The 23,839-nt window shown below is 44.3% G+C and overlaps 2 protein-coding genes across 4 annotated transcripts in view; one reads left to right on the forward strand and one right to left on the reverse strand.

Annotated features, from left to right (window-relative positions):
• Positions 1–15,016: 15,016 nt before the first annotated feature.
• Positions 15,017–21,413, reverse strand: TMEM60 (transmembrane protein 60). The gene is made up of 2 exons (XM_015415076.1): positions 21,241–21,413; positions 15,017–15,637 (listed from the first exon to the last, which is right to left on the reverse strand). The coding sequence occupies exon 2, from the start codon at positions 15,589–15,591 to the stop codon at positions 15,187–15,189; it is 405 nt and encodes a 134-aa protein (XP_015270562.1). The 5' UTR covers positions 15,592–15,637; positions 21,241–21,413; the 3' UTR covers positions 15,017–15,186.
• Positions 21,414–21,921: 508 nt separating this feature from the next.
• PHTF2 (putative homeodomain transcription factor 2) overlaps positions 21,922–23,839 on the forward strand; it is a 144,857-nt gene continuing 142,939 nt past the window's right edge. For all 3 annotated transcript variants that reach the window (XM_015415078.1, XM_015415080.1, XM_015415079.1), the window contains exon 1: positions 21,922–22,077. The gene's annotated coding sequence lies outside the window, so the exon portion shown is untranslated. The remainder of the gene's footprint in view (positions 22,078–23,839) is intronic.

A 23,839-nucleotide genomic window follows, 5' to 3' on the forward strand; every position in this document is an offset into this window, starting at 1 on the left:
GTTATCAAAAGCTTTCTCTGCATCAAGAAACATTGGGACAAGTTCTTTTTCGGGATGTACATCATAATATTCTAATATATCAATAACTGTACGCAAATTATTCTTCATTTGTCTTTTTGGTAGAAATCCCATCTGGTCTTGATGAATAGTTTAGGACAACACTTTTTTGAGTCTAAAGGCTAAAATATTAGCAAATATTTTGTAGTCAGCATTTAATAAAGATATTGGTCTGTAATTTTTAATTTCACTTGCATCCGAGTTAGGTTTATGTATTAAAGTAGTTACTGCGTGGTTCCAGGACTCAGGTATTTTTTCTGCTTTTCCTACCTTTTGAAACAGTTCTTTTAGTGGGCTGGCTATCTGTTCCTCAAATATTTGATATAATTCCACCGGCAATCCATCCGGCCCAGGTGCTTTTTTCCTTTTTTGTGTCTTTATTGCTTCTACCATCTCGCACATTGTAATTGGTTCGTTTAGAATCTTCTTATGTTGGTCATTAAATGTAGTATATTTCCCTTTTTCTAGGTAATCCTTGATCTGCTGTTTATCTTGACTATTTTGCTGGTAAAGGTCTTTAGAATTTTGCCACTATATTTTTAATTTCTTGTGCGCTATATTTCTCTTCATAAAGTGCCTGGGTGAATTTGAATAGCTGCTGGCCATGACCTCTGCTGGGGGAGGCTTCTATTTAAGGCGGCACCTCGCCAGGATTTAGCAGGATCTGAGAAACGAAGGTTTCCCTCAGACTTGTAGTAATGTTTCAGAAAGGCCCAGCCAGCTGAGTCAGAATAACTCCTGTTTACTGTGCTCTGCCTTTCCTGCACCTCTAGTGGCTGCAGTGCAGAACTGCATTAGAAGTTTTTTAAAAAGTAAATGTTTCTATGACTGCAGCATGATGCCAGCTGACTTGGGCCCCAGGACTTTTGTCCCCCAGTCTACCCCTTCAGCAAAAATAGCTGAAAAATAGCTAATGTATAGTTCCTAGAAAGCTTTAAAAATCTGCCCAATTTTTTAGGAATTTTTTTTTACCAGAAGAGGTGTGCATGATGTTTATAAAACTTGAGTAAATTTTTAAAATAATAATTAAAGTGAATAGAATTGAATACTAATCTTGTTTTTTTTCAATGGGAAACACATTAACTCACCTACTGCAAGTTGAGATGACGTTTTCAAGGTGTGTAGTGCACCCTTCCCAAATTTCAGGCAGACAGGAAAAAGTTTACTAGTTTTATATACAAGATAGGCTCACAAATGAGCTCATCCCTGCCTTTCTGGTATTCTCAAGGGCAGATCTTCGTGGTCTCTGCGCATCACACCTCAGGGATATAGCGCGCCTGCGCCCGCCTCGATCGGTTCCTCTTGAAAGCAAAAGGGATTTTCACGCCTGCTCCCGAGTCATGTGCCGGCCCCACTGTGCATGACCAAGGGAGGGGCACGACAATCCTGCCAGTTCTCTTCTGACCACCGCACTAGTAGGATCTTCTCTGCTTCGGTCGGTAAAAAATTTGGGCTTTGAGGCCTATTCCTCGTTTTTTCTTCAAAGTTTCTTCGTTTTCTTCTTTATTTTTACTAAGTGAAAGGACTTTGTTTCTACGGATTTATTTCCTTTTGGACTCTGTCATGTGTCCCCCCCCCCTCCTGGCCTATGGCCAAGAGGTAGGGTTTCTTTAAACAGTGCCTTAAGTGCGGCAGCAAGAGCAACACTCGCTTTGTCTTTTGTGCCTCAGGGAATCTCACCGAGTGAACTCTTGTGTTCATTGCACAAAGTTTTTGAAGCAGACAAGGAAGAACAGAGCTGCTAGACTTTGTGCTGCACTTTTGGAGTTAGTGCTTAGGACACTTCAGGGCATGCATTAGTGTTGACTGCCACCTCGGCATCGATGGCTGCGCTGTCCCCGATATCGACTCATGTAGATGTCGACCACCTGATGCTGAAATGATCGGCCCAGACATCTCAGTCCTTAGCCCATACTCTCTCCAAAAAATGCAGGGAAAGCAAGGACGATCGGCTAGTCAAGCATAAGAAAACTTCCCCTACACAATCTCCGCTGACCCCGCAGAGGGTCTCGGAACCAAATCCTACGGGGACTGCTTCCCTTGATTTTTCGAGCCAAGAGCAGCCACAAGGTGTACCTCAGTCGCCTTCACTGCGTCCTATCCAGCTCATTCCACCCCCTCTGAGAAAGAAGGAAGGAAACTTGATTCGTTTGGTAGGAAATTTTATTCTGCAGGAGTTCTTGGCATCAAGACCTCAAACTATATAGCATGTATGGGGAAATATCAGTTTGCTCTTTGGGAGCAAATGTCTGGATTTATTGCAACCCTCCCTGGGAGCAAATGTCTGGATTTATTGCAACCCTCCCTGAGGATGCTAACCGTCAGGCTCACAGGATTCAGAAGGAGGGAAGGCTTTTGGCGAAGCATCAGCTCAGTGCAGCTAAGCACACATTGGATCCATCTGCCAAAATGCTGACTTCAGCAGTTACCCTCTGACGTCATGCCTGGTTGTGTTCTACTGCCCTACCGCAGGACACCAGGACTCTCATTGAGGACCTTCCATTTGAAGGTGAGGATATTTTCAGTGCCACGACTGATACGGTCCTGCAAGACCTAGACAAAAGTATAAAACCGTCATGGAATTTAGGAGTCACGTCAGCTCCTAAACTATCCAAAGCGAAATCCTGGAACAAGCCATGGACTCTCAGATCCTCTCTTAAGTCGTCCCCAGAAGCACAGTGGCAACGCTCACCCACCATGTTTTCTTGCCCTTATGGGCACAAACCAAAATTCTCATCCATCTCTCAGCCTAAGGCTAAGACTCTGAAAGCTTCCAAGAATGGCCTTTGACTCCTGTCATCCCACCCCTACCCGCCTGTCTCCCTACTGGGCAGCAAATAACATCAGACTGGTGGGTATTGTCCATCATCGAAAAGGGGTACCTCATAGAATTTATCTGGGTACTCGAGGCCCCCAACTTCATAATTACTCCCCCATCCAGTACGCTCCTGAAAGAAATCCAGAACCTTCTTCAAAAGGACGCCATCGAACCAGTCCCGACAGCACAGCATCAACATGGGTTCTACTGTTATTTTACGGTCCCCCCAAAAGACGGAGGACTCCGTCCTATTATGGACCTCAGAGAACTCAACCAGTTTATCTCCTATCGGAAATTCAGAATGACAACATTACAAAACATTCTTACACTTCTCAGCGAGGGTGTCTGGATGGTAACCTTGGACTTGCAAGATGCATATTTTCATATAACTATCCACCCATCTCACAGAAAGTTTTTGCATTTTGCAGTTGCAGAAGGCCATTTTCAGTGCAAAGCCCTTCCTTTTGGAATCTCAACAGTGTGGGGATTAGAGACTCCCATGAGGCAAACCCAGGAGATCTCAAGTTCTCACCGGGAGATTGGCTTGGCAGATGCACAAGGTCTTCTAAGTCTGCATGAGACTGTTAAGTTACTGAAAGCACAAACTCTGCAGCATTCGAGAAAGATAATAATGAGCTATGAGAAAGAACATTCTGTGATTTTAGCATAGAGGCTTCTAATTGTAACATTTTTCACTGTGCCTTGGTGACCAGTACCGTCTCCGTCCCATGACCTGGTTGGAAGCCAGACTGGAAGGGGGTGGAGGTTGAGGTGTCATCCAAGAAACTCTGCAGCTGAATCGCCACCACTCTCTCAATCAGTTTGCCCAAATAGGGCAAATTGGATACTGGCCGACAATGCTCCCTCTAAGCTGTGGAGTCTTGTGAGCAAAAATTTTACTTTGTGAGCTACTGGCATTAAAGTTGTGAGTGAGTGATTTTGCTACTGCATAAATTAGTTTGCTCTGGAGCCATATTTCCTGAGCTAAGACAGAAATGTGTGAGCCGGAGGCTAAAAAACTGTGAGCTAGCTCACACTAACTCAACTTGGAGGGAACACTGCCGGCCGGTAGTTAGCCAATTTGGCCGGGTCCAACGATGTTTTTTTTTAAAGAGAGGGCGTACCACTGCCTCCTTGAGTGCCCCCAGGAACAGCCCCTCAGAAATTGTTGGCAATTTCCCTTAGGGAACCTCGTAGCCCATCGCGACTGGCTTTAATTAGCCATGACGAGCATGGGTTGAGGCTCCAAGTGGTTGGGCGAACAGTTGAGAGCAAATTGTCAACCTCCTCTAGGCTGAGTGGACTGAAATAATCCAAAACTTGAGAAGATGACGTGCATGGAGCCTCGAGTTCCCTTACTGTATCAACTGTGGAAGGGAAGGCAGAGCGACAAGACTTTATCTGCAAAACAGCTCGCAAAAGCCTCACAGCCAATCTCCAATTCCTTAACAATTTGTCTGCCCTGTGGCAGAGTAATAATGGACCTAATAGTTCTAAACAATTGGGCTGAGTGGGAGCTTGCAGACACAGTCGTGGCCATGTAATATTCTCTTTTAGCGGCTTTGACTGCCATCTTATAGGATCTCATAAACGTCCTAAAAGATGCTCTTGTAGTTCTGTTGTGAGTATGCTGCCACTATCTCTAGCCATCTGAGCCCTCGCTTCATCCACTGCAGCTTCTGGGTATACCATGGAGCAAACTTATAATGGGGGCCCAGAGGTCTTCGGGGAGCGATCTCTTTGGCTGCTAAGAGTTGGCTATGCCAGTCCTCGATGACCTCATCTAATGAGCCGCCAGGGGGCATTGGATCCCGCAGGGCCATCTGGAGCCGCATTGGGTCCATTTGGCTCCGCGGGTGAGCTAAAATACACTTGCCGCCATACAGGGTTGGGTTGGAACATTCATGTGGGCCTTCAGGGCAAAGTGGTCTGACCATGGAACTGCTATAGCAATAATGCAGTCCACCGTAAACCCCACCATGAAGATCAAATCGAGCATGTGCCCCGCATGATGAGTAGGAACCGTTACATTTTGGGAGAGTCCTAGCACTGCCATGGACGACACTAGGTCCATTGCCTGTGTGGAGGCCATGTCATCAGCATGGACATTGAAGTCACCCAGGACTATCAGTCTAGGGTGCTCCAATGCCCAAAAGGGTGAGAAGAAAGTCTAATGAAGGGCCAATATTAAAAACCTAGTTAAAACTTGTAATAGCTATTTGCTTGAGGACACTCTATCTCTGACTTTGATAGCCACACAGGTGCTTTTTGGACCTAAATTGGAAGATGTTCTAATTCAACAACTGTGCATTTGGCACCAGACACGACTTTCACCTTTTGAGGCCCCACAAACATGTTTGTGATGTGTCTTTAGATCTTGCTGCTTAACCTTCCTATTCCTGGTCCAATATTCACTTATTGGTTCTCTTATTGCAATATGTATTTAAGTTATGCGCACCTCAATATTGTTTGACCTCTGAAGAAGGCCCCAATAGGGCAGAAACGCATCAGGTCATGTGTATTGGCCCTTGTGTTAAAGCTTTACTTTTTTACGAGGCTTTCATTGGGCCCTTATGTATGATTTTAACGGTCTTCCTAATAAATACTTCTTCTCTACCTTTTAGCATACAATAAAAAACCCCAAACCTCTACCTCGCCTCCTCGTTTTTCCTTTGCTCCTTCACACACACACCCTTGTGGGACTAGGGCTTTTCTTTCTTTTTTATTTTCCAGAACTACAAGAAAATAAGGAAAGGGAGACTATAAACTACAGGAGAAAGTAAAGATAAACCATTAAAAACCCAAGAGGTGGTAGTCATATAATGATTACAATCAAGTAGCTTTAAGTAAAAAAAAGAATTTGTTACATTGAAGGTGATCATTAAATTCGCTTAAAAAAATTCAAGTCCAGGTATTCTGACTTAGTAAAAAACTAAACAAAGAACACTTAAATATTAAGAAGCAAGACCAAACGACAGAGAAAATTGGCATCTCATTTGCCTCTTTTGTCCCTCAGTTGATATCTTTGCTTGGGGGCAGCCGCCCCACGTTCCAAATCCGAGTCTTCTCCAGTAAGTGTTTCATCATCACTCCCCTTGTTGCTCTTCTCATCCTCTTCCCGTTGGATCCAGTTGTTGCTGAAAGAACTCACATGCTATCATAACAGAGTCAATTTCCCCCGTCTTATCCATTTGCAGGTACAATCCATTTGTAGGAGATGTTATTCTTTTTGTAGAAACAAAACCAAATCTCTGTATTTCTTCCTTTCCCCCCTTATTTCAAAGGGAATATCTTTCAGAACTCTTATCTCCTTGCCATCAATTTTAAGGGTAGCTCCATTTGTTGCTTTTAACATCTGATCCCTTACGTGTCTTCAGTAGAATCTAACCACCATCTCACCGGGCAGATTATTTTTCTTTATGTATTCTGAATATGACCTATAGATCACATCCATGTCACCTGGAAGAAAATCTGCTTTTAAATCTGCAACTGGTCCCAAAGCATCACTCATAGTCTGTTTAAAATTCTCCCCTTTAGTCTCAGGAACTCCCTGAAATCCCATTGTAAAGCTTGCCTTTTCTATTTTAAGGTGTAAAAGTTGAGCTTCATCAGAATTTCTCTTCTTTTCCATCTCCTGCATTTGCTTTTTAGGTTTTTGGTGTTGCCATTCACTACTTTAAGGTTCTCAGCCGTTTGCTCTGCTTTTCTTTTAGTCTCGTCTAATTGCTGTTGCTGTGCAGTGAAGCTTTGAGTGAGTGTTGTCATTTGCTCCAGCAGGGGTCACAAAGCTTCTGTTAGCATCTTAGAGAAGTCTATGGTTGCATCCGGTCGCGTGACCGCACTCGCTGGGCTGGCACTTCCTGAAGAAGGCTTAGGTTTCGTTTGCTTATCTTTCTCCATCTTTTTCAGCGATATCTTTGAAGCTGTTTACATTTAGAAAAGTTTGCCAAAAGTCTCTAAAGTCTGCAAGTCACCTGTGATTCTCTTGTAAGTTCCTTACTATAGTCCCATTTTGCTTTCAGTTCCGCCCCCCCTTTAAAAGGCATGCTTTAAGTCCATTTTTATTTCCTGGGGGGGGGGTTCCCACCCCTCCTCACTTACTTTAGGGGGGACTTTCAGCCATTTCTCTGGTTCTCGTTTCAGCCAAACTCACTCTCAATGTAGATCAAGTAGATCTCACCATCAAACGGGTAAAGCGCTCGATCTCCACTCGCTTGTCCCGGTGTGCATCTCTGAGTCCAGTATTGGAACACAGCGGCAAGACCGTCGGGGCATCAAAATGCCTCAATCCACTAGCAGCGTGCTGGGAGAGAGGTGATCCTCAGTGCCCCATGGCTAGGAACCCATCGCAAGGGCTCCAAGGGGGCGCATAGAATTGCACCCCCTCTTGGGACTGGGGCTTTTCTTCAGCAGCGGTTCCCATTTAAAGGCTGCATAGTTACTTCTTTGCTGTCCCAATGGCAGCGAGGGAAGATGCCAATGTTTTTTTGTTCACCCCGGAGAGCGATGCTGCCGGGTGCAACGGAGGAGAGCAAGTTCACACGGCAAGGAAGCGGGATGCCGCGTTGTCGGAGGAGCAAGAAGCGAGCGGTGTGGCAAAGCATGTCAAAACCAGGGTGCAGAAAGAGCCCATGCCGCTCGCAGTGGCCATTTTAAAACCCTCTGGCTGATGCTGTAACTTAGATGGGAATGGTGAGCAGTGCTTACTCCCAATAAAGCATCGTCCTGAGAAATCTGGGCTAAATGTGGGCTCCCATGTTGCTATGAGCACAGCCCGGGGGACAAGTGGAGGTGAGGACGACGGCGATGACTCACAGACCAGTAAAGATAGCGACTTCGGTTCCCACCCCTTCTCCTCCACTACAATAGCCCTTCTCAGGAAGGCTGTGAGGGAAGAGATAGCCCTTATTCATCGGGGGGGGGGGCAGAGACCCTGTTCACCTTCCCCCTCTCCTTCTCTATTTCCTAGGAGTTTTGCAGACAGGAGGTCCTGGCCAGTGTTCCCTCTAAGCTGAGTTAGTGTGAGCTAGCTCACAGGTTTTTAGCCTCCGGCTCACACATTTTTGTGTTTGCTCAGGAAGGATGGGGCTCCAGAGCAAACTAATTGATGCATTAGTCAAATCGCCCGCTCACAACTTTAATGCCAGTTGCTCACAAAGTAGCATTTTTGCTCACAAGGCTCTGCAGCTTAGAGGGAACATTGGTCCTGGCCTATTAAGGCTGGCCAGAAAGAGTTCCCTGTGGAGAGGAATATGTTGGAGCCACTGGAAGAAGACTGTTTATCTTACCTCTCCAGTGAAAAGGAGAAGGGGAAATTCTAATGAAGATGAAGAAAGGAAGCCTACTGGCTCAGAACAGTCCTTTTGCTTTTTTAAAGGAGAAGATTTTCAATATCTCCTATCCAAGATCCTACCAGCCCGTCACATCCAGAACTATCACTCCTCTGGGAACAAGGGTCGTGATAAAAAAAAGGAAAGGGAGGGGGATGAAATTACTGACGAGTTCTTTCCCCCAGTGGACCATTCTGAACAAGCCTTTCCCTTTCCTGACTTCTATGTAAAAAAGATGAAGGCAGATTGGGAGAGGCCAATGTCTAACAAACCATTTCCAGGGTTCATTAAAACCTCATCATCCGCTTCAAGTCTATTGCAGGTACCGTCTGTTGATGCCCCAGTAACTAAATCTTCGGGTTTAGTCTCTAAAACTCCTGGTTCCTAAAACTCGGATACAAGTCTCTTGTAATCAATACAATCCTGGCCTCCAGACGACCATCCACCTCTAGAATTTATAACTATATGTGGAAGGCCTTCATGTGCTGGGCAAGGAGGAAGAAGATAAACCCGCTGCATCCTAAATTCGGTTCTATTTTGGAATTCCTACAGGATGGTATCGGATGCGGTCTCAGAGCTGCTACTCTTAAGAGACAGATCACAGCCCTAGCTTCAGTGTTACTGCTTTACAATGGTCTTCCAGTCTCTCAGCATCTTCATGTTCTTCGATTTTTGAAGGGTGTCCTTTAGAAGTCCTCCGACACAACATAGATTTTCAACTTGGAGGTTAAATACAGCCCTTACTGCCCTCACCAAAGGGCCATTTGAACCTATAAAGGAAATTTCCCTAAAGTTTCTGAGAATGAAGGTTTTGTTTTTAGTTGCCATAACCTCCGCCAGGAGGATCTCAGAGCTTGGGGCTCTGTCCATTTGATCGGACCTCTGTGTTTTTCATATGGATAAAGTAGCCCTCAGAACAGATTCTACCTTTTGCCCAAAGGTCAACACGACATTTCACAAATCCCAGGAGATTTGTCTACCTTCTTTCTCCAAATCCTACTCACTCAAAGGAGAAGATGTGGCACACCTAAGATGTGAGACGAGCTCTCAAATGTTACATTTTGCGAACAGAACCATTTAGAAGGTCAGAGGCCATGTTCGTAAATATTTCCCCTCCTCATACGGGGAAGAAGATGTCAAACTCAGCCATAAGTTATACCATCAGAACCTGCATAGCACAGGCCTATAAGAGCTTGAACCTGCGTCCTCCAGAAGGTATCACGGCACATTCCCTGTGCAGTGCAGCTACCAATGCAGCCTTGACAAATAGAGCATCGGTGGAAGAGGTGTGCAAAGCTGCTATGTGGTCCTCTCTATCCACATTCATCACATACTACAAAATCAATGTGTATAACTCTGCAGATGAAGCTTTTGGAAGGAGAGTGCTGCAGTCTGTTCTTTCTACAGATGACGACCCCCTTCCCAATATTTAGGGACACTGCTGTGGGAGGTCCCACAAGATGGCCTCCACCTCAGAGGAAGAATGACCATTGGATACTTACAGTGAAGGGTCTTTCTCCTCTGAGGCTTGGAGGACATCTTGGCCCTCCTGGGTGTCATCTCCACCTTCATCTTCTTACTCTATTCTTGATTCTTACCCTAGTTTATTCTTCGTTGGCAGAAAGAGAGAGATAAACAGAAGGAGCCAGGGGCGCATATGTTATGTTCTTCCTGTTCACTTCCTGTGGTTACCTTCTTGCTGTTCTAGCACATTGTTATAGTCCATCTGTTTTTTCTTAGAGAGTTACCTTAGAGTTTAGACTATTGCTTTCGGAGCACCCGAACTGAGCCTAGGGTGACTTCCACCACAGGAAACAGTAAATTTGAAATGTTCCTGCCTCCCTGAGTGATGGATGGGAATCACCCAGAAGCTGGCCTCCAACCCTCAGAGGAGAAGGACCCTTCACAGTAAGTATCCAATGGTCGTTCTCCCAGTACTATTGATCCTAGGTAGACTCAGCGGTCCTAATCTATCCTAATAGGTAATCAAATCTCAATTAATCTAACAATTTGGTACAAAAATACTCTAATTCATCTGGCCAGTGAAATAAATAAAGGCCAGTAATAACACAATTTGCATTAAAATTCTAACCCCAATTTGTCAGATAGGCCAACTATAGATAAATTCCAGCAATAGGATAGTCGGTCCCTAATAATTGACTAATTAACATAATTCAATTTAATCCCTTCAATTAATTACATTACCCCTAATTAGAACTTAATTGATTAATTAATTACACTACTATCTTACAAGTAAATAGCGAAATGACATCCAATATAAATTAAATGAATGCAACACTTAAATAGCAAAAAAGGAAAGAAAAATATCTAAATTATTTTGGCATGATAAGAACATAAGAAGAGCCCTGCTGGATCAGACCAGATTAGTGTTCCATCTAGTCTAACACCTGGTCTCACACAGTGGCCAACCATTTCCTCTCGGTGGCCAATAATAGGGTGATGATCTAGTGGATCAGTTTACTCAGCTTATTTTTAGGGGAATTATTATTTCTAAATGACTGTAATAGAAATCTCTTAGGGACCTGCAAGACCCTCACCTCTGGGCATCTCAAAGGCCTGGATAGGCTTGTCTCATTAGCACAGAGAACTGGTTGCATGATTATATAGGTAGAAAAAATTATCCCACACAAGAAAAAAAAAACTCTTTCCGTATGGATTTCGATGATAAAAACATATTACATGGATATAAATGAATTACTCACTTGATTCTAATACTTAATATTTGAGATTTCTCTTAAACTCATACTAAAAAAGAATGATTACAGGTCCTGCTTAATCCGTCTTCATATGATCTGGTAAAATAATTTTGCAGCTGTAAAGGCAACAAATCTTATCCTACAACTCATTTCATACTTGGTTTTATGCCAAATCTTTTTCCCTAGTGAGGGATATCAAAAGTGACTTGCTGTTGTAACTGTTTTCCTTAATACTAAAATACAGTTTCCTAAATATTAAAATATGGTGTCTATCCTATATAAATAATTCATGGTGAATAATAGGGTTGGATCCTATTTTTCATGCAAGCTGTGTAAATGGCACTTCTGCTCATGCAAAAGTTTTTTTAACATAGAGTTTTATTAGTTTATATATAGAAGGGGGAAGGGAAAAGAAGGGGGGGAAGAGTGCAAAATTGTATTAAAAAATTCAAATTAGCATTCTGCATGCAAAACCTCTCCTGAAAGTTTCACAACTATTATAACCATCTTTCTTATTGTTCTTCATTTAGTCTTAGTTTCTTAGTACTTATGTTTTAACCAGTCATAAAAGGCCCTCCATGGTCCCATAAATTCTTCTTCCATTTTTCCTCTTAGTGTATTTGTTAATCTGTCCATTTCAGCACATTCCACAATCTTTGTTATCAACTCATTAAGCGTTGGGATTTTCAGTGTCCTCCATATCGTTGTGAATTAAAATTCTGGCTGCTGTTATAACATGTAAAATAAAATATCTATGGTTCTTATTTAAGTCATCTGGTAGGCAATTTAACAAGAATACTGGTTTTAAAACTATTGTAATATTCAACACTGATTGTAAGAAAGCATGTATTTCAATCCAGTATTTATGAACCTTTTTACATGTCCACCACATATGGTAGTATGAGCCAACATGATAATGCAAACTTTTTACTAATTTCCCTTTCCTGCAGACCTTTAGTAATCCCCTTGTGCCTTTTTCCTGAGGACTGACCATCCTACAGGAACAAGATTTCAGGAAGTTACAGCAGGTTACTGTAGGAAAGAGACAGTGATAAAGTTCCATTACATGAACATGTGCTTATCAGGCTATCTCCTGAAATTTTCTACAGGACGTTATAATATATATAGACCAAGATGGGTAGCTGTGTTAGTCTGTCTGTAGCAGACAAGTCCAGTAGCACCTTAAAGCCTAACAAAATATGTGGCACGGTATGAGCTTTCATGAGTCACTGATCATTTCTTCAGATACCTGAAGAGGTGAGCAGTCTCATGAAAGCTCATACCCTGCCACATATTTTGTTAATCTTTAAGGTGCTACTGGACTCTTGCTCTTTTCTACTATTATATCTATTATACCCATAAACTACCTAATCTCAAAAATGTTTACTTGTCCTTAGATTTCTTATGTGTAGATGTCAGTTTTCTGAAGGAAAACTACACATGATGGGCAGTTTCTGATTCTTTGGGCACTTTCAATGCATTTTAGTAATAACAAGAGGGGACCCGCAACAAAATGTTGCATAATGTGTTGTGGTCCTACCGTAGTCTTCGTTGCAGGCAGCCCTCACTTGTGGGGAGGGGGCATTCCCCTACCTTCCCCCTCCCCCCCCCTTACTGTCAAAGTACCCTCCTCTTTCTAATCTTCCCTCATGTCCCCTTCTATGTCAGCTTTCCTCCCTGCCCTTCTCTAGCAATCCTTTCTTACCCCCTTTCTCCTCTTGCCCCTTATGTCTCACCCCTGCTTACTGCAGCCCTTCTCAATGTCCTTCCCCCCCACCTCCTATCAGTCTGCCCCTTTCTCCACTATTTCTCTACCCCCCCAATCTCCCTCTTTCTCTCCCCTTCCCTCAGACAATCTCCCATTCTTTTCTTTCTCTCCCCCCAACAGACAATTCCCTGTTCTTTCTGTCTCTCTCTCTTCCCCCCCTCACAGAACCCCACTTCTTTCTGTTTCTCTCCTTTTGCAGCTGCAGAGCAGCAAACGTCCCCAGTCTGGTTGTAGGGGCCGACGACGCAGGCTTCGCCTCCTCTGGCGCTTCAACTGATGGCTGCAGGGCCAGTTTGGGTAGCGGTGGCAGCAGCAGCAGAGAGCAGGCGGGCTGGTTCCCAGAGAGGCGCTGCCGTCCCTTTGGCTCTCTTGGCCGACCGGCTGCCTTCACTCAGCAGTCCAATGCCCAAGCCTGCTGGCTGAAGCAATAGTCTTCGTTGCCGGCAGTCTGGGCTGGGGGGGCTGTCCCAGAGGCGGGGTGCAGTTATTGCGGGGACGGCTTCCCTCTTGACTCCAGCAGCTTTCCCCATGCCTCTGTAAAGTCCGTTCTCTGGGCATGCATAGAGTTTTACTTTTTTTTTGGGGGGGGGGTATTTAGGCATCCCCAGCATACGTTTTTAAACATTTTACATTTTTCTGAAAACATGGGGACTGCCCCAAGTTTGCTGGAAGATCTGCTTACCCTCCATGTGACCCAGATCCATGGAAATAAGTATCCGCACGCAGAGGGGACCTTGGCTATTATATAGATTTGCAAACTGGCTTTGCCATTTCACACAGTGAAATCAGTCTGTGGCAGCAAAAATGGCAGAAGTTTGTGACAGTCTAAACAGCAAAGGATGGACAAAGTGGTCAACTGAGTGAGCATTTTAAAGTTGGAAGCCCTGGTCTAACATTTCAGCCACAGTACTATACTTTTTCTCCCTTTTGATCTCTCAGAGAACTATTCTGTGGGATTTTTTTTTGCCACAGGTGATGATTGAAATATTCTGTGTGCGTCTTTCTGAATCCGCTATAAAAGAGGAAGAGGATATGATCGAGGGGCTTTATTCTTACTGCGTTCTAAAGCAGATGCATCCCCGTGTGAGACAGAGGACAGCTCTTGAACCAAGAAGTTTAGCAGATTTTCCCTTCTTCTAACGCCCAGATCCCACTGATTCAAAGACTGAAACAGTTGCTTTCCTTCTGATGGCTCTCCATCCTAAGTTGCAAATTCCTACTATTTTAGTTAGGGTCAGCTCTGTTGCTTGTTTAAAAGATCCATGGCTTTCTTGCAACATAGAACTGTGGTGCAGATCTGCCAATGGGCTCATTTAGTGTTCTTCCAAAGACCATTTAGACTATGTACCTATCTGTCACCAATGATCTTACCACCCACCTTTTGGCCTCTTTCTTGAAGGCAGAAACTATTAAACAGTGAGGATGAGCAGTCTTTTTACTTTTTTTGAGAGCCTGAATATCTCAATGGTTCTCAAACTTTAAGTGGGACCTACTTCACATCTTACCCCACTTTTTGGGATCCTGCACTGAAGGATGCTGGCAGTGGGCATAGGCTACACTCATAGCTTCCTGCACTGCTGGGGGTTAACCAAATCCTTAAAAATGAATAGAGGTGCAGAGAGGAGGATGGAATGTGGAGGCTCCGTCTTCTCATCTCCTTTCCTACTACTAGGAGGGGTTGGTCCTCCTCTCCCTGCTCAGCGTAACAACCCACCTACAAGAGAATTGCAAGTGACTTTTAGGTCATTACACACAGGTTGAGAGCTATGTGTTAATCCGAGGAACAGGTCAAACTTGGCTCTGCAATTACTGTAACCAGTTTCTCTGTAATTGCTTCCCCAACTTTTGTATGCAATAGAAAGACATGTCAGTACAGTTGCTTGTGCCAATAAAAGGACCCAACTAGTAGCATTCAGACGGATCTGGTCCTACCAAATCTTAATCAAAGTATGCCGAGTTTCACTTGCTAAACACACACACAATATTTCAATTGTGAAAGGAAGATTCTTATCTAATATTTTTCTTTTGAATTGTATATATAATGTTCCAGCTGTTGGGGTTTAGCTGCTATGCAGCCCACATTGTAGAACTTGATTATCCGTAAAGAGATGAATATGTGTAGCGAAACACACTGCCTCCCCATATTGCTGACTAAGAGAATAAAACTGCTGAGACTGAATCTGTTGATCAGATGGTTGTAGGAATAATTCTAATAATTCTGCTTTGCAACTGCACAAGGGCAAATCTTGTTCCCATGACTTGCTCTGTGCAGATAACAATTAAATACACAAAAGCAAAGATAGAGAGTATACTTGGAAAATGATGGGACTGTTTTATTTACAATATGTACATGAAAACCTGTGTTCCAAAGAGTGAAGTCCACCAGCATGAGTTTTAACATATGACTGCATCCGTAGTTCTTTCATGAGCAGTATGCTTGCAGCAAGCCAACATGGCTCAGGAATGTGATGCGGACAGATGAACAGCTGAAGGCAGTTAGTCCCTTCGGACATAGAATATATTATATCCAAGCTCTATCATCCCTCCAATAAGCAAGGCCCACAGGGGAATGAAGACATAGGTGAGGTTCATGACAGGGAACTGTTCCAGCTTAGCACACAGGGCAAGGCAGAAGGCCAGTTTAAGCAACATTGCAGCAAGGTACCAGGCTTTCTTTTTGAGGTTCTGGGAACCGTTGCGAGGGTCGTAGCCGGACTTGCAACGGCCCGCCATTTTTACAATGATCATAACTAGCAGGATGGTATCAAAGATCCAGATAGGGATAAATATTAGAAACCAGTTCCAGGGGGCCTTTTCATCCAGCTTTAACACCAACATAATCAGGAACAGTAATGTGAAGAGCCATGTGAGGAGCACTCTCTGCGCCAAGGACATTCTCATTTAAACAGCTTTAGTAGGTGGTTGGTAACAGCAGAAATGATGGTCCCTAGGAAAAGAGAGGGAGGGAGGAGGACATCAGATATACTCCAGAACAATATGGGGTCTTCAAAGGCTTTACAAATGGAGCTTCCTCCAAAAGATCTTGGAACTAACAAAAGTAGCTTCTTCCCTGAAGGGAAAGTTGTAGGAACAAATTTTAGTATTCAGGAATTATATGGGGTTGCACATAAGATGTTTTATTTATTAAGAAAGTTAGAGGTGTCTCTGCTTGGAAAGTATTATGTGATCAAGGCTACAGCATCTAGTGGAATTCTGTGTTGCTTGCATAAAATTTGCATTCATGTCACCTGAACTGCAGCTTTTGTCAGAATTTCTAGCATGCTTTCCTTTTGAGTGCTCTGCCACCTTTCTAACATTGCACTAAAAAGGTTATCTGCTTAAGGGGCAAGGGTTGGGGCTCAGTGACAGATCACTGACGGACCATCTCCAGTTAGAGGCTCAAAAACAAATGATGCTGGGAATGGGATATAACAGAATCCTGACCTTATTTTCAAGATGCTTCAGACTGGAGCTGTGTAGGGAGGGTTGGGTGGAGTTACTATTTCCACCACTGCATGGTTTGCCTAACTGAACCACAGATGTTAGCCTTGGGAAAAAATGGACATAATTTCTGTTACGCCACAGCTAAGAGCAAGTCAAGGAAAGAGTCACAGTTTCAAGAGGCAAAACAATACAAGAGCAGAAGGATTAATTCATTTCTACCCAGTCCAAACTAGGCCACCAAGCAGCTCTTGGCAATTTGGATCTGCCTATAGGACTGATGGAAGACCTCTCTCTGTCAGAGGGTTCTGACAATCTACTTTCCCCCTATAACTTTTTTCACCATCAGTTTGTTGCCTTTCTTCAGAACTGGACAATATGTAGTCCCAGGAAGGATGAATCTGAGGACTAGAAAACATAAAAGCTGTAACCAACCACAACCAGTACTTGTGCTCAAAAGGTATGTGGAGTTTTTTTCACATTCCTGGGGCTGGGGGACTCATGTGGAGCAATATCCATGAAAGGCTGGGAGGTTACAGTAAGAAACGGGATAAAACTACACTTCTTCCTTATTGTTCCTATATGCTCTCCAAACATTTCATTGGATACAAGTACACTTAAAGGACCAGAAGCAAGCTACAGTCCAAGTTGTTATCAATAGTTATTTTTCCCCCTTATGGTTTTGAGGTTCATATATTTATTTATTACATTAGACTTTTATACTTCCCTCCCCACATGTGGGCTCAGGGTGGTGTATAACTATTATCCATAAAATACATATAAAATCCAATAAGTAATTTAAAATACAATCCTATACATACCTAGTACCCATATGACACTGTAATACAATTCTAGCCCCCCATTTACTTTACATTTGCAGTGGTGGGGGAGAGGGGTGAAAGCAGTTAACGGACCAGATATGGTAGTTGTTGTAGACTGTCAAACCATTAGACCATTGATGTTAATAGCCATTGGTATTAAAATTGTTGCTGTCCTCAATCATATGCTTGGTGGAACATCTCTGCCTTACAGGCCCTGCAGAATTGTAACAGATCCTGCAGGGCCCTGATGTTAATAGGCAGAGAGTTCCTCCAAGCTGGAGCCGAAAAGGCCCTGGATCTGACTGAGGACAGCCGGATGCCCTTTTGGCCAGGGACTTCCAATTGATGTTGATCACTTGAGCATAGTGTTCTCCAGGGGATAAACCAGGAGAGGCGGTCCCATAGGAATGGTGGTCCCTGACTGTTCAGGGCCTTAAAGGTTAAGAACAGAACCTTAAGCCTGCCCTGGTGCTTGGATCCAATGCAGTTGGTGAAGCACAGATTGTATGTGTGCTGTTACTGGTGTCCCTGTAAGGACCCGGGCCATTGTGTTCTGGGCAAACTGTAACTTCTGGATCAGCCTCAACGGTAGCCCAGCATAGAGCAAATTACAGCCATCAAGTCTATAGGTGACCATTGCATGGATTACTGTGGCTAGGTTGGGGTGAGACAGGTAAGGGGGCAGCTGCCTAACCTGGCGCAGTTGGAAAAATGCCAGCCTGCCAGTGTTTGTGATCTGGGCCTCCATTAACAAGGAGGCATCCAGGACCACACCCAGGCTCTTGACTGTCTGAGTCAAGTATGAACATTTGGCAGTCACTGGTCCTACACATTTGGAATGAACTATTTCAGACTAATAGGCTGATCATGGTCTTGTTGCTCAGAAGAAGAATACATTTAAAACTGCAGCCTATCAATATTGTATCTCTCTCAGTTTTAATTTTTGTACCCACCAGAATTAGAGTGATCAAATTATTTATTGTATTGCAAGACCATATCCAAATTAGCTGCAGTGTTACAATATATATTTCATGTTGCTTTTGCTCAACATTTTTCCTATTCTGTCCTCTTTCCTCCAGATGTATATTTTGATTAAAAAAAAAATTGGCAAGCTGAAGTGATCTCATAGGCATCTAGTATCCAAAGGGCTATCCCACTTGCTCCAAATAAAGATTCTGCATAAACGAAACAGTAAGGTTTTGCTGACAATGCTATAGCATTCACGTGCTATAAAACACAAAATTCATTGTTTTTAAAATTGCTTATATCACTTGAATGATTTGACATTTGAAACAATAGGCTACAGGGTAGTCAAGACACTGACATGAATTATGGACACCTGCCTTCTATCATGTGAGCTCTTATCCCAGTATAATTTCCTGTCTTTTCTACGTCAGTGGCTGGGGAGAATTTTGGAATGCATTGCTCACATCAGAGATAATGAACTCCTAATTGCTTTAAGATTGCACACATGTCAGAATGATTGATCAGGGTTTACAAATGCCATTTGTATGTAGACTACCATCCCCTGCTACCAATTAGGAAGATGCATAATAAGTAATAAGATAAAGTAAACTACCAGTGAATAAGTTAGACTCTGGTGGTAGAAAAGGTAGATCAAGACACATCGGTGGGAAGAAGAGATAAATAGCCAATTTCTAGTAGAAGAAAACACCTAGAACAATTTCCCAAAATTTTGAAGCCACAGGGAAGAAACTGAAATTGTGGGGAAAATTCAGATACATGTTGTACTTACTTTCCTATCAAACCTAAACTTCTTTTACTGATTTAATATAAAATGCGTCATTTATACCTTACTCAGTATATAAAATTGTACTATTGTGTACATTTGTAGAATTTGAAATTATAAGTATCTTCCTTTTGTATAAGGAAACGTTGCAAGTATACATAATAATTGAGAGCCGCAAACTGCTGCACCCTATGGTACCATATAGGGATGCCAGCCTCCAGGTGCAGCCTGGGAATCCCCTGGAACTACAGTTCATTTCCAAAATACAGAGATCAGTTCCCCTGTAGAAAACGGATTGTTTGGAGGGTGGAATCTATGGCATTGCAACCCACTGAGGTCCCTGTCCTTCCCAGGCTCTATTCCCAAATCTCTAGGAGTTTCCCAACCTGGATCTGGCAGCCCTACGCCCTCCACCCCCTGCTGGTGGCCATGGGGGACCTGGCAACCCTAGTACCATAGCTCATCTGAGAAGCAAAAATAAAACTGAAGGTAGAAAACAACAATAAAGGGTGTTATTTGGACAGAAACTCTCCCGGATTCACAACAGGTACGACTTCCAGCATGTTTGGATGTTGTTGAACTTTATAACATTGTAAATATTTAATTATTTAATAGTACATCCTTAAACACATTATACTATATTAACTATTCCCAAAATAGTTAATGGGAATGAAGTTAATGGAGAGAGAAATTTGGAGGTAAGGGCAGAAACAAGTCTTGAAAATGTTGCATTAATTCAAAAGCATGAGGAATTTTTTTCTAGTTGTTGTTGTTCAGTCCGACTCTTTGCGACCCCATGGACCAGATCACGCCAGGCCCTCCTGTCTTCCGTCGTCCTCTGAAGTTGGCTCAATTTCATGTTCCTTGCATCTATGACACTGTCTAACCATCTCATCCTTTGCCGTCCCCGTCTTCTTTGACCTTCAATCTTTCCCAGCATCAGGGTTTTTTCTAGTACTGTCCCAAATTTTCCAATTTTTCATTGGAAAAACTGAGAAAGTCCTCAGACATTTTCATGCTATATATCTGAGAACGAAAATCCTTGCTTTAAGAAGGAATTTTCTTGTTATAAATGAGAAAATATCTCAGCCCCCCCCCCCAATGCTTCTCTAAATTTGTTGGGAAAACTACAAAACAAAAATCAGGGGAAATAATCAGGCCTTCACATCCCCATGGATTTCAGCATCTTAGAAAGTAACAACACTTTTTGGGTGGAAGGGAGAATTTTCACTTGCTTAAGAGCAATGCCTTGGACCAAGTGGGTAGTTCTCTCGCCATCAAATTAATAGGAAGAGACAGCATGTTGGGCCTGATGTGATAATCATCTATCCAAATCACAAGAACAGTGGTTTTATGCAAACATGCCCATTTCTGGATGATCTTTGGCATCATACTAACTAGGAAAGCTTCCTTTAAAAAAATCTCCAGAAACCAAAGAAGGGGGGAGGAGGAACACAGTGCCATTTTCAAAGTATGTTTTCCAGTCTTTTTCCATGATGCAACCCTAATATTCTGTTCATTATAAGTTCAAGAAAGCTTGTTCCAGGAGTATGAAATTTGCCTGGCAAGTTATACAGTGTAGCTACCTGGCAAGTAATACAATGTGACAAAACTTCGGGGGGGGGGGAACCTGATAAAGAACAGTTGCCAACCTCCAAGTGCATCTAGAGATCTCCTGGAATTACAACTGATCTCCAGACTACAGATCAGTCCCCCTGGAAAAAATGGCTACTTTGAAGGGTGGACTCCAATGTGGTAACTCCTCAGGCTCCACCCCTAAACTTGCAGGAATTTCCCACCCCAAAGCAGGGAACCCTAATCAAGGTCAGTGGTTCTCCAGGGTCTCAGGCTGCGGTCTTTCACACCCACTGCCTGATTCTTTAACTGGTGATGCTAGTGGGATGAATTTATAACCACCTGAGTGCAAAACAGATCTCTACCAATGAAATTAATGCTGCCTTCCTGTAACTGGAGCTTCTGGGGAACAAATTTGGGATATGCATAAAGGGAAAAGGCTGCAAAACACACGGCTTCTCTTTAAGAGGCTGACTTCTTGTGGGAATGTATGGGGGATGCCTCCTGCATAAGGGCAGACTACCTGAGTAAAATCTTCTGTCAATGGGCATTTTCACGTGAAACCAAGTCTTCCTTTTTCTCTTACAGTAACTACGACCCCTCAGACCCGTGAGTAAAAGGAGATAATCCCCTGGGACATGCCAATAAGAATGGGGGAGACAATAAATTAGGGTCACCATATTTTGAAAAGCAAAACAGAGGACATATATTTCCAACTGACTTCTTCAAACAAGTGATCACTATGAGAAATCGCATTTTAAACACCCCTAATATTTAAGCTGTGATAACTGCTACTAACTAGGAATATTTATAACCTTCCAACCCCAAAAGAGGGCATTTTCATCAGTTCTTTCTAAAGAGCCCAAATGAGGGCAGACACCAAAAGAGAGAGCATCTGGTAACCCTAAATAAACGAGAGGGGCCCGCAGTCCCCAGCCTTCGTCCATCTACGGAACTACCCACCAGGCAGGCTTCGGGCGGCCCTCGCAGCTACGGCTGCTCTAGGAAGGATCCTCCGAGACCCAACTCATCACAGCTCGAGGCCAACCAAAGGCTACTGCCGCGCGACTCCAGGAGAAAACACAGCGCCCAGATCCTCCAGAGAGGCCTAAACCAGACCAACGACCGGATATGTACGTCACTCTTTCTATAATGATGCCCACCGGTTCTTAGCGGCTGTCTATCAATTCATTACTCCTCTTCCATTGGGCTTTACCGCACAAGATCCCGCCTACTGCCGCTGTAACCGAGAGACCCGCCCTCCCGCTAAAGAGTTTGCCTGCTTGCCGGGGAAACTGTATTTCTTCTTAAGCTCGGCCCGCTGTTCTTTCTCTTCTTTCATTGACGGGGAGAGACGCCCATCACCATCCCTCTCGGGAGCCGGCGACAGCCAATCACCTTTCACCCCGCTTTCTTCTCTTTTCTTCATTCGCCCTAGTCAGCGTTCCATCCCCGCCTTCCCTTGGCGTTGCCGTCCAATCAGAAGACCTGTCGTCGTTAAAGGCTCTCAACTTCCCCCGTCCTCTACCCAAGCAGTTATCTCGAACTGATTTTTTTTTTGGGTCGCTGCGCGCCACATCCCCCCTCCCAACCACCTCTTGGAAGAGGCGGAGCCATGATCGCCACACCGCCCTTTCTCGGCGGCGCGCTGTTGCTGCTGCCTCAAATGCGCGCTTTGCGCGCGCCCGGCTGCGAGCTGTTGCCTCTCACGCTGTCTGGTGTCCTTGGTCCAGTACAGTCGCGGTCTTCGCCGAGCTTCACTGTGCATCGTGGGTGCGAGGCGGTGGTTCCGGATAACCGGTACGATTCCGACGGTCCCTTTTCTGCAACAGTGGCTCGAGGCTCGGCAGGGGAGCTTCTAAGGGGCGGGAAGGGTCTCCTGAGGCGGGAGGAAGGAAATGGGGGTCGGGGAGGGGATTAGGAGCGGGAGCTTTGGCGCTGAAGGAGAGCTTGGGGAGCCCTCCCTGGAGGCGCAGGGGCGTTCGTGAGGGGGGGGGGGGTGGATCCGAGGAGGCTTCGGTGAAAAGGGGAAGCGCCGGGAGGGAGGGAAGGGGGCTGGCTGGCGGGTGGGTGCTGGGAGGCAGCCACTGCCACTTGTGGTGAGGAGAGGAAGAGAAAGCGAGGGGGCGAAGTCAGGAGAAGAGCGGGGTGGGGGTGGGATGGCTCCGATGGAAGAGAAAAGGGGGGGCATAGTGCGCCGGGGGGGGCTGGAGGAGGACACGTGTGTGTGTGTGTGGGGGATGTTTGGGGGAGACGGGGCTGCGGTACGTTTGTGAACGAGACGGCGGCTGCAGGCTCTGTGCCGTAAGGAAGGACGACCCTTTTGTGGTCTCAAGGGACTTCGCGTCGGGTCAGGAGAGAACGGACGGCTGTCATTGGAAAGCGAAGGGGGAGGATGCGGAGAGCTGTCAGAGTGCGGAGGGAGGGGGACGCGAACCACCCCGAGGGGGTGTAGTTGGGCTTGTTAAGGCTGGGTGGCTTCTTCCTCTTAAGCTTCGGGGTCTGGGGTCCTCTTTTCCCCCTTCTCCTCTTTTCTGTACTCCTTTCCCAGAAGTGGTTTGCTTTGGTCCTCACTTACTTTGTACAGGGCATGTGACTTCTAAAAACTAGGTCCTTCCAGAGTAGGTTATCCTTTAGCACCAGTACAAAAGACCAAGAATCCAGTAGCACCTTAACAGACAAGCAAAAATTTGTGGCAGGATGGTCCACAAGACAGGCTCCTGGGTAGACTACTCCCCAGCGATGCTATCATGGTGTACCCTGCCACAAATTTTGTTAGTCTTTAAGGTGCTACTGGACTCTTGATCTTTTCTGCTGCTACAGACAAACTTACACAGCTACCCATCTCTTATCTCCGTTTAGTACCAGGTAGCTTTTAAGGAGAGTACAAAGGGCCCAGATCATCACTCTTTCTATGAAGTTAAATTTGTGGGTAGACATGCTGGCTCTGACCTTTAGGGTAACTAGTGGTAGGTTGGTGTGGTGATTATAGCTTGCTGAGTTTTCTCATGGTTGCAGTTTCTCAGTGAAAGAGTAGAGAGAAAAGATTTTAAAAAGGTTTGATTCTGTGAACAGGAATACAGTGGCATGTCTGTTTTTCTCTTATTTGGATAGGTGTCTCACAATAGCTTTCCACATGATAGTGTGATGAGCTTCATCTGATGTTTGTAGGACTCTTAACATTAAGATGGGGTGACACTTTTTAGTGCAGGCATTGCTCAGTACCCGTGTGGCAGATTTTAGGCCCTGAGGTTAATGCTTGAGCTCCTTAGACATGAGTATGACTTGGCCATCTTTCTCAAAGGGAGCAAGACTTTTAATCACTGGAGCACGTGCTGAGCATAATTCATACTCCTTCCAGCATTCAAAGCACTATATTACCAAACCTGTTGGTGTTTCGCTTTTTGCCCTATTGCATCCTGCATCTTTTCAAGTCCAAGAATGTTAGCCTCTATCATTTCTTTATTCCATAAGCATTCCACATTACCTCTTAGGTTTGGAATGTTTTCATTAAAAATGTATGCTTAACCAATATGTTAAATTTCCATCAAATGCATCCTTT

Source organism: Gekko japonicus, unplaced genomic scaffold (assembly GCF_001447785.1).
Source record: "Gekko japonicus isolate JY-2015 unplaced genomic scaffold, Gekko_japonicus_V1.1 scaffold5, whole genome shotgun sequence".
Lineage (NCBI taxonomy): Eukaryota > Metazoa > Chordata > Lepidosauria > Squamata > Gekkonidae > Gekko > Gekko japonicus.

Excerpts from the sequence above, each read along its gene's own strand:
- TMEM60 (XM_015415076.1), bottom strand. The coding sequence starts at position 15,591 with ATGAGAATGTCCTTGGCGCAGAGAGTGCTCCTCACATGGCTCTTCACA.